Source organism: Terrapene carolina, unplaced genomic scaffold, assembly GCF_002925995.2.
Source record: "Terrapene carolina triunguis isolate 2854851 unplaced genomic scaffold, T_m_triunguis-2.0 Scaffold66, whole genome shotgun sequence".
Lineage (NCBI taxonomy): Eukaryota > Metazoa > Chordata > Testudines > Emydidae > Terrapene > Terrapene triunguis.
Window position 1 is genome coordinate 48,009,249 of NW_020664417.1, and position 15,349 is coordinate 48,024,597.

Below are 15,349 nucleotides of genomic sequence, written 5' to 3' on the forward strand. Positions count from 1 at the left end.
GCGCGCTGAGCCTTTGGCGTTGGCAATCCCGCACCCGAGCCCAGCGCGGGCACAAGAACCGCATCAGCCCAGCACTGAGTGGCAGATCTGGGCCTTTTCCCTTCTTCTAACCTTCCCCCCGCCTCCAAAAAACCATCCCGTGCAGGGCCTCGCCCCGCCGCTGTGACTCTGCCCGGCCCCCAGCCAGAGCTCGGTCCCTTTGGGCGCGGGGGCGCCCCCGCCTCCAGTACTGCTGGCGCAGAGACGTTCACAACACCCGCCCGTAGGGGGCGGGAGCAGCCAAGTGAGGGCAGGGGCTTCGATTCCCCACTGCGCATGTGCACATCGTTCGCACGCGTTGACTAAGGGCCGACCGTTCTCATTTGTCCCTCTGCGGCCCCCGTCGGAGTTGCAGGAAGGGGTGGATTGTGTGTATGTACCACTGCGCGGCGGCCTCTGTAGTTCAGAGATGGCGGAATATACCTGCGTGAAATCCACCAAGCTAGTTCTCAAGGGGGCGAAGGAGAAAAGGTGCGAAGCGGCCGGGACGTTCCTCCCCATTGGTCGCCAACGCGCCGCGATGAGCCCCACTCCCTGGCATGGACAGGCCGGTCCGTCTCCTGCCCCAGGCCCTGCCCGGGGCTCGCTCCCTTCCTCCCCAGTCGTGAAGTCACTGCGCGTCGGTCAGAGCGCGCGCTATCCCCCGTCCCCGTGTGGACGCGCTCGTTCCGGAGTGAAGCGGCCTTGGCTCGCTGTAGCGTAAACTGACCGGGATCAGGTGTAAACTAAACCAAAGCAAGAGCGTCCACACGGGGACGTGCCCTGTTTTGAGTAAAGCGGTTTAAAATAGGGTGACCAGACAGCAAGTGTGAAAAATCAGGATGAGGATGGGGGGTAATAGGAGCCTATATAAGAAAAAGACCCAAAAATCGGGACAGTCCCTGTAAAATCGGGACATCTGGTCACCCTAGTTTAAAAACCGACTTCTGAGATGGGTACAACGTGAGCCTGCGGACAGCTAGGTCTGCAGATCCAAGGGTTGCCCTGTCAGAGCGGAGGTTTGCCCTGGTGACCTGCCCCCTTCTCCCTCTCTCCCCTGTGTTACTGTGTATTAGTGGTGGTGATCCAGACACACACGGTTAGTTAGGGAAGGTTTATTATTTAGCCATTTTGTCGTCTCGCTTTGCAGTAAGAAAAAACACAGAGATAAGAAAAGAAAAAGAGAAGAAAATGCAGAAGATCAGCTTGATATTGTTGGTGAGTTGGCTTTAAAGGACATGCACACCAGTATAGAAGTAAAGATAAAGACAGGAAAAGTTAGGGTGTTTGTTTTGTTTTCTTGTTTGGGCTTCTGGCATGAATACAAAACCCTTCTGTCTTTACTATATTTGTAGGCATGTTTGTAAACCTATAAATCATAGTCCTTGTAGTAAAGAAAAATAAATGAATGACTTTGTTTAAAAAATCTGAACAGAAATCTTTTTTTATATGGAGTATAAGGGAGGTCTGATGTCCAATAGCCTCTGTTTCTCTACACACACTATGTTCTTTTGGCTGCTTCCAAGAAAAGAAGAAAAGGCCATTCTAAGTTTAAGGCTACAAATAATCTTTCCAATAGCTAAGTTTAACTTCTAATTGCAGTGTGTTACGCCATCAGTCAAATAGGGTATTTGTTGTTTGTCATTTATTCACTTTAAAGGGAATGATGCCAGAACACTTTTGTTCAGCTTCTGGATTGTAATTGTTTTACTGCAAGAGCAAATTAATCCTAACTATAATTATCAATCAAGGCTTCACAGCAAACTACCTAAACAGTAGAAGCTTATAATGCTACTACATATTATTAGGTAAGATCTATTTCCTACCCAGACTAAAATTCAACCTGTCTCTCTCTCCTTGTGGATGTCTAGCCATCAGCTGAAGCTCAACATGGCTACAACAGCTTTTAATCTTCCCTCAATGCCCTTCCTGCACCACTTTCTTTTTCAATCACCATGAACAACACCATCTTCCTGCTGACACTCAGGCACATAATCTGGGCATCATCTTCAACTCAGACCTCTCTCTAGGTCCTCATATTTAAGCTAGCTTGCAGATTCTTTCTGCAAAACTTCTCTAAGATATAGCCTTTCCTATCCATCCATGCAGCTAACACTGTGGTGTAGGCTCTCATCATCCCAATCATTGGAACATCCTTTTCTCTTTTTAACATCTGTAACAAATGCAATCTTGTCCCACTCATATCCATTCAGAATACTGCTGCAAAGATCATATTCCTAGCCTGTTAATTTGACCATATCATCTTTCTCTTTGCAACCATCCACTGGCTCTCCCTTCTCTATCATGTCAAATATAAGCTGCTTCTCTTCACTTTCAAAGCCCTGCACAGTGTATCTCAACCCTACCTATAACTTCTCATGCACAGTTGAGATGTTGATTCACATCTCTGATCTGCCATTGATGCCAGCCTCTGTCACCCACTTATTAAATTTTCAAATAAGCACCTTAATGCTTTCTCCCATGCTGTCCCTCGTGCTTAAGAGCAGTTCCCCACAACATGGTTATCCTCCAAACCTCTCCTTTGCCGTGACGCCTACAAAAAGACCGATGACAGTTAGGCAGTGGTCTCAGCATACCAGCAACCTATCATGCTAACGAATACTGTCTTGGTTCCTTGTACTCCCCTGTCTGTATGTATCTATCTGTGGTCTCCTATCTTATAAGACAGTTGCAAGTTCTTTGGGGCAGGGACCATCATTTTGTTCTGTACAACACCTAGTATGATGGGGTTCTGATCCATGATAGGGCTCCTAGGTGCTATGCTAATTCAAATAATAGTATTTGGCTAAAATCCAGTTGTCAGTGTGCTATGTTATTTCATTTTCTTATATTTTAGGAAGCTGGTGGGCAGTAAAAAATTTTGGTGAAATCACAGGAACTGTGGCAATAGAACTGGACAAGGGAGCTTATATCCACGCTCTTGACAATGGCCTTTTTACGCTTGGAGCACCACATAAAGGTTTGTATCGGGAAAAGAGAAATTTTTGCAGTGTTGAGATATGAAATGTATTTTGCTAAATGGAGAGTTTTTATTCAAGTCAATAAACTAAAGATTTTTTATAGTGATGCTAGTTAATATACATAATAAAAAATATTATCCTATATGTCTGCATAGCACAGCGAAGAGGATAATAATCCTAATGAATGACCACTAATCAATTTTTCTAAGCTAGTCTTGATGTTTTCTTTATACGTGCAATTCAGTTCCTTTCCTGATGCTCACCTGTAGGTTTAGGCCTTTAACAAGATGGAAAGCAGTATGACTCTTGTAAGTAACCATGCAAAACCAGTATGAGGTCAGTTTGTCTTATAAAAAGAGAAACTCAAGTCAGACAAGGACCCTCTTTTACCAACCAACAACTCCCACTCCACAACAAAGGGTGCTGTAATTGTTATGTAGATGTTCTGTGGAGGTGGCCTGGTAGCTGGTCTTTCCCTCACTCTGGGAGTGAGAGAGGCACAGCTCAAGTAGGGAATCCCTATTCTGGAAGCAGAGTGAATTTGGATATCTTTCAACCCCAGAGTAAGGTAACGCCAGTCCAGGAATAGTGGCAGTATATCATTCCTGATGTTACAAAAGTGGTGGTGGCTTTTAAAATACTGAATTCTAGTCATGCGCTCAAGTAAAACAGTGCAAGTACATTTTGTTATGAGAAGCTTATATAATGCATAGGCTGAGATTCACAAAGCAATGCAGTGGATTTAGATACACATTTTCCATGAATTGCTATAAATTCTCAATCCTAAATTTGTTGGGGGCAGGGATTGGCTTTATTTGTGTCTTGTAGAGTGCTAATCATATAGGTGCTTAGATAACTCCTATAAAACTCTTTTTTGCTTTTACAGTAGTTGGATACTCTTTTGAAAATTTATGTCAATATCTGGCCCTGCATCATAGCCTTTTCCTGTATTGTACACCAATAATTCTTGTATAATTTATCAGCTTTATTTAAACTTAGTCTCATAAATTCAAAAATTTTATATCTAATGCTTTATACCTGATAATAATTTTCAAAAAAATTTCTCTTTCAGAGGACGATGGCCCTAGTCCTCCTGAACAGTTTACAGCAGTAAAGTTGTCTGACACCAGGTAATTACTCCAGTGGATTTTTGAAAAATTTGATGTTGTGCAGGTTTTACTTCAAGAATGTCTTATCAGGTCTCATTTAGACTGCTATATGCGATCTCGTACCCTGAATCAAAGCTAAATATCCCTCTTTAAAATCTCCTTTATTATAACAGCTATCTCTTAGAAGTATATCTAGAACCAAAATACTGAACCTCTTTGATATACTGAATATTTTAAAGTGTTTTAACTTTAAAACATTCTGCATCTTTTCCCCTCATTTCTCTAAGAATTGCACTGAAGTCTGGCTATGGCAAATACCTTGGCATAAATTCAGATGGTCTTGTTATTGGACGATCAGATGCAATAGGATCAAGAGAGCAATGGGAACCTGTCTTCCAAGATGTAAGCTATCTCTAATATTAACTGCAGGTGATGTTCTTGGTAAAAATTGTTGTTTTAAACTTAACATTAATAGTGCTAATGGGATACACTTCCATACAGGTGGTAAAGCAATGACATGACAGGTATTGCAAGATTATAAAGACTAGTTAACTTGTAAGTTGCAGTTGGGTAAATTACTGTATTTTTAAAGACTTTAAATCAAAATGTTTGTCTGTTTTGGCAGCAATATACAATGTAAGGCCTGGTCTACACTAGGCTTTTATGTCGAATTTAGCGCCGTTATATCGAATTAACCCTGCACCCGTCCACACCAGGAAGCCATTTAGTTCGACATAGAGCTCTCTTTAAATCGATTTCTGTAATCCTCCCCAACGAGAGGAGTAGCGCTAAATTCGACATGGCCATGTCGAATTAGGCTAGGTGTGGATGGAAATCGACGCTAATAGCTCCGGGAGCTATCCCACAGTGCACCACTCTGTTGACGCTCTGGACAGCAGTCCGAGCTCGGATGCTCTGACCAGCCACTCCCCCGGGAAAATTTGAATTCCTTTTCCTGTCTGGGCAGTTTGAATCGCAGTTTCTGTTTGGACACCGTGGTGAGCTCAGCAGCAGTGGCAACGATGCAGAGCTCTCCAGCAGAGATGGCCGTGCAATCCAATAGAAAGAGGGCCCCAGCATGGACGGATCGGGAAGTCTTGGATCTCATCGCAGTGTGGGGCGATGAGTCCGTGCTTTCGGAGCTGCGCTCCAAAAGACGGAATGCAAAGATCTATGAGAAGATCTCTAAAGCCATGGCAGAGAGAGGCTACAGCCGGGATGCAACGCAGTGCCGCGTGAAAATCAAGGAGCTGAGACAAGGCTACCAAAAAACCAAAGAGGCAAACGGACGCTCCGGATCCCAACCCCACACATCCCGTTTCTACCAGGCACTGCATTCCATCCTAGGTGCGGCCGCCACCACCACCCCACCCCTGACCGTGGACTCTGAGGATGGGATATTGTCCGCGGCCGGTTCCTCAGCGGACGGGGAAGAGGAGGAAGGAGATGAGGAGGACGAGGCAGTAGACAGCACTTACAACGCTGATTTGCCCGACAGCCAGGAGCTCTTCATCACCCTGACAGAGATCCCCTACCAACCCTCCCCAGCCGTTACCCCAGACACAGATTCAGGGGACGGATCAAGCAGTAAGTGTTTTAAATATCTAAACATTTATTTACAACATAACTGGCGTATTTAAAATATTAACATTAGCTAAAGTGCTTTAAAACATGTAAACATTTATTTGCAACAAAACAGGAAGATTGAAAATATGAACAGTGGGTAAAGTGCTTCAAAACATGTAAACAGTAAAGTCAAACAAAAGGGGAATCAGTGCAAAGTGTATCATGATTTGTCTTTTTTTGGGCGCCTCAATATATAGTCCGAACCATTTTCAAAAAATTGCACAATGTCCGCTTCATGATTATAGTGCCCAAAACCCTGCAGTCATTTGTCCCTCCAAGGGCACCTAAGCCAGGAACTGGTCAATGTAACCGGGGATAGAGGCGAGATCCTCCGGGGAGAACTCCTCATACACCTCCTGCAGGTGTTTTTCCAGCCTCATCAGCAGGTTCCTGGGCAGGGAGAGCTTATTAGGCCCCCCGTGGTAGGACACGTTTCCCTGCCACAACGCCAGCAGGTACTCCGGGATCATGGCCTTGCACAGCAGTGCAGCAAATGGCCCCGGTTTCTGCAGGCTGTCCCGGAGCATCTTCTCCTTCTGGCTCTCGGAGACCTTCAGGAGGGTGATGTCTGGCATGGCTCCCTGCTGTGAATTAGGTATGGGAAAGTTAGTATTGGGACTGCTTGCCCGTCCCTTTATAGAACTGCAACCGCCGGTTTACAGCCACGCGGTTTACAGCCGCGAGGGGGTGGGACAGGGGCAGAGTTCATGCTTGCAGGATTGCTGCCAGCAGAGACTCGCATTGCTTTCTATTTGAAAGGAGGCCAGTGCCACTCTTAAAGTTTTAAGCGGCCACAAGTCTACGGCTTACCATGTTTGCCAGCTAGACAAAGTCCGGTGTCCAGCCCTGCTCCTCAGCTCGCCACAGCAAGACCGCAGGCACTGTAGGCGAGGGCCGAAAATTCGACCTTGTCCTCAGTGCGCGTGTGATAGGTGCTCTGCATGGTCTTGTTCACAGAGAAAGACTATGTTCTCTGTTCACAGATACATTGCTCTGTCTCAGGAATTCACTCCCTTTTTCCAATTCCCACAGCCACATCTGCCCAGAGGCTAGCGCACATTAGGAGGAGGAAGAAGAGGACACGGGAAGATATGTTTGCTGAACTAATGGGATGCTCCCGAGCACAGGCAGCCCAGCAGACACAGTGGAGGGAGAACTTGTCCCAAATGCACCGGGCAAACATGGAACGGGAGGAGAGGTGGCGACAGGAGGACAGGCAGGATACTCAAACGCTGCTTGGACTAATGAGGGAGCAAACGGACACGCTCCGCCGCCTTGTGGATGTTCTGCAGGACCGGAGGCAGGAGGAGAGAGCCCCGCTGCAGTCTCTCTGTAACTGCCCTGCCCCGCCACCAAGTCCCATACCCCCCTCACCCAAAGTCCAAACACGGAGGGGTGGAAGGGGCCGTGAAAAATTTCACTCCACCCCTGCGGACTGCTCTACCACTAGAAGGCTCTCATTCCCCAAAATTTGAAAAGTCCTTTCCTACCCGCCTCACACAAGACCCCGTCCAAGTTTCACCCCCCCGTTCCATGTGCGGTTGTTAATAAAGAATACGTTTCTGTTCATTTCTGTTTCCATCCTCTTCTTTTGGAGGGGAGTCTGTCTGAAGGGGGGGGGAAGGGGCTTGGTCATTGGACAGGACAGTCACCTTTAGCAGGGGGCAGGTGCAGCAGCAGGGCACATATACAGTGCAGTGACTAGTTATCCTGGTCAGTCTGGGAGGTGGTTTTCATGTTTTGTGTGGTGGGGGCGGTGGTGTTGCTCTGTGACTTGGTGGCGGGGGAGGGCAGTTACAGATCTTATGCAGCGGTCCTTACCCTGCATCACAGAGCCGCGCAGCAGGGGATCTGTAACCCTCCTCCCCCTGCAAGACAGTCACATAGCCGACACATACACGCAGTCCCGGCCAGGAGGGCTGGCAGGCTCCGTTGAAACAACCAGTCCACCACCGCGGAGCCTGTCATTCCTGGAGTTTAGAGGCATCATTTGCATCACAACCCTAAACCCGCCCCCCGCCACAGTCTGTGTCCCAGGTTTAAAACATTCCCGCGAAAACAGTAATAAAGACAACGGTGTCCATTAACAAAACAGAACAGACTTTATTTTTTGGGAAGGGGGTGAAGGGGGTATGTAAGTGGAGAGGATAGTCGACGGCAACTGGGTAAAGAAAGGGGGGCAAGTTCTGCCTCTGTGTCCACAAACTTAAAAGTCACTGGGTACCCTGCTCAGCCTTGAAACTGGCTTTCAAAGCCTCCCGGATGCACAGCGCGTCCCGCTGGGCTCTTCTAATCGCCCGGCTGTCTGGCTGGGCGTAATCAGCAGCCAGGCTATTTGCCTCAACCTCCCACCCCGCCATAAAGGTCTCCCCCTTGCTCTCACAGAGATTGTGGAGCACACAGCAAGCTGCAATAACGATGGGGATATTGGTTTCGCTGAGATCACAGCGAGTGAGTAAGCTTCTCCATCTCCCCTTGAGACGGCCAAAAGCACACTCCACCACCATTCTGCACTTGCTCAGCCGGTAGTTAAACAGTTCTTTTTCTGTGTCCAGGGCGCCAGTATAGGGCTTCATGAGCCAGGGCATTAGTGGGTAGGCTGGGTCCCCGAGGATCACTGTAGGCATCTCCACATCCCCCACAGTTATCTTGTGGTCCGGGAAGTAAATACCTTCCTGCAGCCGTCTAAACAGACCAGAGTTCCTGAACACGCGAGCGTCATGAACCTTGCCCGGCCATCCGACATAGATGTTTGTAAACCGTCCCCGATGGTCCACCAGTGCTTGCAGCACCATTGAAAAGTAGCCCTTTCTATTGATGTACTGGCTGGCCTGGTGGCCCGGTCCCAGGATAGGGATGTGAGTCCCATCTATAGCCCCACCGCAGTTTGGGAATCCCATCGCAGCGAAGCCATCTATGATGGCCTGCGCGTTTCCCAGGGTCACTACCTTTGACAGCAGTACCTTGACGATTGCCTTGGCTACTTGCATGACAACAACCCCCACGGTAGATTTGCCCACGCCAAAGTGGTTCGCGACTGACCGGTAGCTGTCCGGCGTTGCAAGCTTCCAGAGGGCTATGGCCACTCGCTTCTGGACAGTCAGGGCTGCTCGCATGCGGGTGTCCTTGCGCTTCAGGGCAGGGGACAGCAAGTCACAAAGTTCCAGGAAAGTGCCCTTCCGCATGCGAAAGTTTCGCAGCCACTGGGATTCATCCCAGACCTGAAGCACTATGCGGTCCCACCAGTCCGTGCTTGTTTCCCGGGCCCAGAATCGCCGTTCAACAAAATCCACATGCCCCATTGCCACCGTGATGTCCTGGGCGCTGGGGCTCGTGGTTTCTGACAGCTCTGTGCTACTCTCCGACTTCAGGCCCTCACGGCGGTGCCGTAGCCTCCTCGCCTGATTACTCTGCATCTGCCTCAGGGTAAGGTGTATGATAAGGTGCGAGGCGTTGAGAACGGCCACAACTGCAGCGATGGTCGCAGTGGGATCCGTGATCGCAGTGCTGTGGCGTCCGCGCTGTCACTGATCAAAAAGTGCGCGAACTGATTTCCCGCCGGCGCTTTCAGGGAGGGAGGCAGGGCGGTAGTGACTGACGGATGACGACAGTTACCCAAAAGCACCCTCGCCACATTTTTTTACCCAGAAGGCATTGGGGGCTCGACCCAGAATTCCAATGGGCAGCGGGGACTGCGGGAACTGTGGGATAGCTGCCCACAGTGCACTGCTTCCAATGTCGACGCTTTCCCTGGTACTGTGGACTGACAAAGTCGAATTACTGTCCTTAGTGTAGACACACACGTTCGACTTTCTAATATCGATTGCACATATTCGATTTAACTAAAATCGAACTACTCTCGTAGTGTAGACATACCCTAAGAGTAAAAGAGACAGCAGATCCGCAAGGCTGGCTACTAAGAGTTCCTTAGGCAGAAGGTGAGAAGACATCTGTGGTGTCTTCTGGAGTATTCTAGAATTAAATCTTATAATTTTAAGGCGTGTGTCTAAAATTTGTTCACAGTACTAATTTAAGTGGTGGTATTTTTAACAGGGGAAAATGGCTTTATTAGCAGCAAATAGCTGCTTTATCACCTGTAATGAAGAGGGAGATATAGAAGCCAAAAGTAAAACTGCAGGAGAAGAAGAAATGATAAAGGTAATCTGTGTGTGTGTGTGTGTGTGAGATATATACTTTATAATTATATTATCAGCTTGAATGCTATAATCGAAAATGCAAAACTATGCACAATCCATAATGTTTATGGAACAAACATTCTAACATCTTAAGTTTACATAATACCTTTCATCATGAATTTTTCTAATTCACTTTACAAACTGCACATAAAGGAGCATCTTCATTCATCACTGAATTACAGACATCTCCAAGGTGGTATGGGGCAGCTTTTCAACAAATCTGCTGCCTAAATATTTAAGACAGGAAGATAATTATACTCAATTGAAATTGCAGGTAGGCAGAATACTCAACAAAACTGGCTTATACCAGGTAACCAGGATTGGAAACTCCTTACTCTTGTGTGAATGCCACAAGATCTCTGACCACAAGTGGTCACTGTCTTTTTCAGTCTGAACAAACCAGATTGTACTTCTGACAGCAAATTGCTCCCTAATAGTATGCTAAATTATTTGTTCAACACTTGCTCAGAAGTGTACCACCTCCTCCTTGCCAGAAACTGACAGCAACTTGGGTTTTCCTTGGTGGTGTCGGGTGCAAGTACAAGATGTCCCTGGTTAGTAAAAACAAGACTATCACAGTTTGTAATGGAAAAGCACTTAAGCTCCATCTATAATTCAACATCAGTTAAATTAGAAATGCAATGTATTGTCACTCCTGGACATTAAATCGGTAAAAAAAAAAAAAAAAATCTTGTCTCGATTTCTAGTTTCTAAAATTCCATAAACTTAATCTAAAACTTGATATATAAAATTTGCTAAGAACTCAGTCTTGTAAGATTATACAATTTAAATAGGAGTCTCCAAGTCCTCTTTCATCTTGCCAAGTACAGATAATGTTATGTTTTAATTGCATATATATAGCAGAGCATTAACTATTTCAGAACTTGTGTGACATTACGTCCCATATAATTTGTAGAAATACTGTTACGATAATGGCGTAACTAAGATGTATTTTATGCAAGATGGGTCATGTGAGATATCATTGGAATGGTTATGATTATGATTATCATATTTGTATGCATGTACATTTTTGTATCTGAAGTTAGGAATATTGTCTATACTTTTATTTTATTTACCTATTACAAATGTGTTTACACCTGGGGAACACCCACTAAACAATGCAGTCGGTCTAGATTGCTGGCTGGAAGGGCCATTAGGAAAAACAATAGGTCTTTGAAGATGCTAATATCTCACCTTCCTGGAAAGCCTTCCTGTGGACTCTGCAAATAGACTTTGAGTTATGGCTGCAGGGTCATGTGATCAAGTCACCTGGTACTAGACTCCACGATAAAATCAGTACTCTTCCACTGGCCAAGAGTGGGAATCGCACTGGAAGACAAAGGATTCCAGCCATATGTAAAACCTATTTAAGGCAGGGGAGTGACATAATTGTGGTTCATTCTTCACTGAATCCCTGCCCAGGATGACTGCTAGAAACATCTAAGGGTATGTCTTCACTAGCCACGTTAAAGCGCTGCTATGGCAGTGCTTTAATGTGGCTGTGTAGTTGCGGCACCAGCGCTGGGAGAGAGCTCTCCCAGCACTGTAAAAAAACCACCCCTACGAGGGGAGTAGCTCCCAGCGCTGGTGCACTGTCTACACTGCCACCTTACAGCTCTGAAATGTGCAGCACTCAGGGAGGTGTTTTTTCACACCCTTGAGCAAGAAAGTTGCAGTGTTGTAAAGTGGCAGTGTAGACAAGGCCTTAGAAACAAAGACTGGGAGAGGAGGAGCTGAGCTGGAAGGTTGTCTAGTCTGTGAAAGAGATACCTGGAGTTTTAAGCTTCAAGCAAGAGCAGCTTGCTTTCAAGAACCTCTGCAATCTGCTTAAAACAACATTTAGGGTTAAAATTGGGTATTTCTACCAGTTACTTTAGTAGCTTAAGCTTAGTTTGTGTGTTTGTTTTATTTGCTCAGTAATCTGCTTTGATCTGTTCACTATCCCTTATAATCACTTCAAATCTATCTTTTGTAGTTAATAAACTTGTTTTTGTTTTTTCTAAAACCAGTTTGTGGAATTCTTAAGTTGGGGGCAAAAAGCTGTGCAAATCTTCCTCCACATTGATGGAGGGAGCGAATTTCATGAGCTTACACTGTACAGTTCTCTGTGCAGCACAAGACAAGACAATTTTGGGTTTACACTCCAGAGGGGGTGTGCACTTGAGTGCTGGGCAATTCCTTAATTGAGCTTTCCCATGCAGAGCTGATCTCAGCATCTGTGTGAAACTGCAGCTGGGTGTGGCCCGACCTGTGTGTCTGCAGGAAGGGAGCTTGAGAGCCTGTCACAGCAGCACAGTGTAAAGGGAACCCAGGCTGGTGGGTCAGGCGAACGCCAGTTCCAAGTGGCACCCCGGGGGAACTGGTCACCGCATGAATCTTGGCTAATCACTTAAATGTAGTATTTAATACTATAGATTCAGAATATATTTTGTTTGTATATTCAAGAAATATGTGAAATGTTATTTAGTGTTTGTATGTTTTATATATAAAATAACAAGGTAGGAGCAAAGGCTTTATAAAAAAAAAATTAACCAGAATAGAATAGAACCAACTTTTTTGTTAAGAGATCTTTGGTTATATCCTAACAAGCTGTGAAACTGAAAAGACCTACTCAAAAATCCAACATCTGTAATAGCTTGAGTACCAGGAGAAGTTAGAATTTGTTTAATTTTTTCTTACTATCAATTGTAGTTCGTATAATGTACATTTTCTATTTTCCTTTTCCCCAATAACTAGATCCGTACTTGTGCTGAAAGAGAAGCTAAGCAGAAAGATGACATTCCAGAAGAAGACAAAGGAAATGTTAAACAATGTGAAATCAACTATGTGTATGTAATTGAAAGCTATATAGCTGCCAGCCTTCTACAGTCACAAAATAAACTATCCATTTCCATATCTGAGCACAAAGGATTCCCCATCTCCCCTTGTTTAAAACAATCCTGACCCACCATCCTTCTAATCAAATGAAATTCTCTTCAGAGTCTGTCAGCACTGCACATTAACCACCCAGAGAGGTTCCTGCTGAATGACAGTCTTCCCTCTCAGACGAGCCTCCCCTCCTCTGTTTTCCCCCACACACCTCCGCCCGGAGAAGCCCAGGGCTGACAGAAGCCGCACCATACCTCCCCTCCTCTCCCTGGACCCAACCTGCCCAAGGGAAAAGCATCTGTTAGAAGACGGTTTTGATATGCCCCGTGCAGGTTCCAAGGTGGCTGAGGAGGCACATACTACCTCCTCAGCCGCCCCGGAACCTGCTTGGGGCATAATAAAGCAAAAACTTCACCACCAAACTCCGCAACCAGGGGTCCGGCAGCTACAGCAGCAACACCCCTGGCCTATTGTACCCGCCACCCATGAACTCAGAACAGTGTCCTTGGGGAGGGCTAGCTCAGTGGTTTGAGCATTGGCCTGCTAAACCCAGGGTTGTGAGTTCAATCCTTGAGGGGACCATTTGGGGATTTAGTTGGGGATTGGTCCTGCTTTGAGCAAGGGGTTGGACTAGATGACCTCCTGAGGTCTCTTCCAACCCTGATATTCTATGATTCTAATACGTTGCACCCACAACACTCAGTGCAACGTGTGAGACTATTATAGATTCTCTTGCATCTTGTTCTACTTTTAGGCCACCAATCTAGTCCAGGAATTGAACTTTGAAATCCCAGCACAACTATTGCATTTTATTATATAAAGTTTCAATAGAACTGGAGCTATTTTCACACTGTTTATTGTTTCCAGAAAGAAGTTCCAAAGTTTCCAAGATCGTAAACTCAAAATAAGCCAAGAAGACAGTAAAGCTCTCAAAAAAGCTAGAAAAGAAGGCACTTTCCATGAGATGCTGCTGGACAGGTATTTTAAAATCCAAATAATTCCATCTGTTAATTAAATGAAAGCTATTGACAGATGAATCTGTGATATACCTGGAATGCTAAAGACAACTAGAGTGAAGATTGCCTGAATGTTCTCACTATAGTCCATTTTCTGCTGCCTATATATTTTTGAAACTCCCCTTTTGAGCTGAAATTTTTCAGGCCTGCCTGGTTTCTACCTGAAAGAGAACTTTTTATGGAAAGCTTGAGCAAAACTGGTTCAATCAATTGAGTACAAGGAGAGTGGAGAACAATAATATTGTATTATAAAAGCAAAATTCTTACTTTTATTTTTTTCAACAACCCTGACACCAAAATGGGGATAGAAAGTTGCATTTTTTAGGGAAATAGCCATTATTGAGGATTCTTTTCACATTGTCTAGTGAAAACCAGTCTTGGTTTGACCAAGCTATGAGGGTGTGAGAATAGCACTTTGTACAGGTGCAGTATTTGGGGAATGCAGAATATCCCAAGCACTACTTACCAGTGTTCTAAGCAAAAGAAAGCTGTATTGTGTACCTAAAAGTAATTAACTCAGCTGCAAAAAACATTAAGAGCTGTTTCTACCACTGTACAATTGTTGACATGTCGATTTAAGGCATTAGGGTTCCGTAGGAGCCCTGCCCCATTGCATTGACTTGTGCAACTGAAAATTTTATGAACCTGGCATAATGTTTTCTGTGATGTTCACTGTGTACTCCAATGAAGCCTTTCGTTGTTAAGTGTGATGTGGCATGCCAGAGATGTCCAGCCTAATAGTTTTTGATTTTGGAATCATTTTTCTTTACATTCCCCGTCTTTGAAAAAGTCCATTAAAAAAACAGTAAAAGACTAAGGCTTCATGATTCAGAAGTCAGAAAACTCCAAAATTTTAAGGTTGCATGTGCAACCAGCAGGCATATTCCTTACGGCTCTAATGCAAGAGCAAATGCTAGCTGTGCAAAGTAACAAAGCCACCAAACAAATCAAAAGTACTAACAGGCCTCTAATGTCATTTGCAAATGTTCCAAAGTTAAGTAGAAGCAAATGTTATAACAGCCTACTCATATGTCTTGTGACTATCACGCTGTTCACATTTTATGGCTTTTGTGTAACCTAAATTTTGTCTGTCTTCTCTTTCATATAGGCGAGCAAAATTGAAAGCCGATAGATACTGCAAGTGACAAAAACAATTGGTTTGTTTGCTTGCTTTTATATCGTTTGGTTGTCCACCTGAACATACTATCTGAATAAGACATTTTGCAAAAGTGACTTTATTTATGGAAAGACTTTTTTGTTCCTACTTCTCATTAGAATTACTTTACACAGTATTGAAATTTGGCATGCAGAATTTGATCCAAAACTAAATAGCTTTAGCAAATTGAATTGTCGAAGGTTCAGAGAAGCAACTCAGTAATCTGAAGGTCATGATTAACAATAAAGAAGAGAAGAGCTGAATACAAAACCAAACTACAAAGTTGCCCTGACAAATTGTATTTTCATTGAATAAATAAATATTTTATCAAGCTAATGTCTCTCTGAACATATGGGACTGAAGTCTCAGCTTGACTTCA

The 15,349-nt window shown here is 44.9% G+C and overlaps 1 protein-coding gene across 1 annotated transcript; it reads left to right on the forward strand.

Annotated features, from left to right (window-relative positions):
- The first annotated feature begins 368 nt into the window (after positions 1-368).
- On the forward strand, positions 369-15,301 carry FRG1 (FSHD region gene 1). The gene is made up of 9 exons (XM_024193529.2): positions 369-510; positions 1,169-1,236; positions 2,876-2,998; positions 4,072-4,129; positions 4,396-4,510; positions 9,788-9,892; positions 12,667-12,758; positions 13,666-13,776; positions 14,923-15,301. Exons 1-9 carry the CDS (start codon positions 449-451, stop codon positions 14,957-14,959), a joined length of 771 nt encoding a protein of 256 aa, XP_024049297.1. The 5' UTR covers positions 369-448; the 3' UTR covers positions 14,960-15,301.
- Positions 15,302-15,349: the final 48 nt, after the last annotated feature.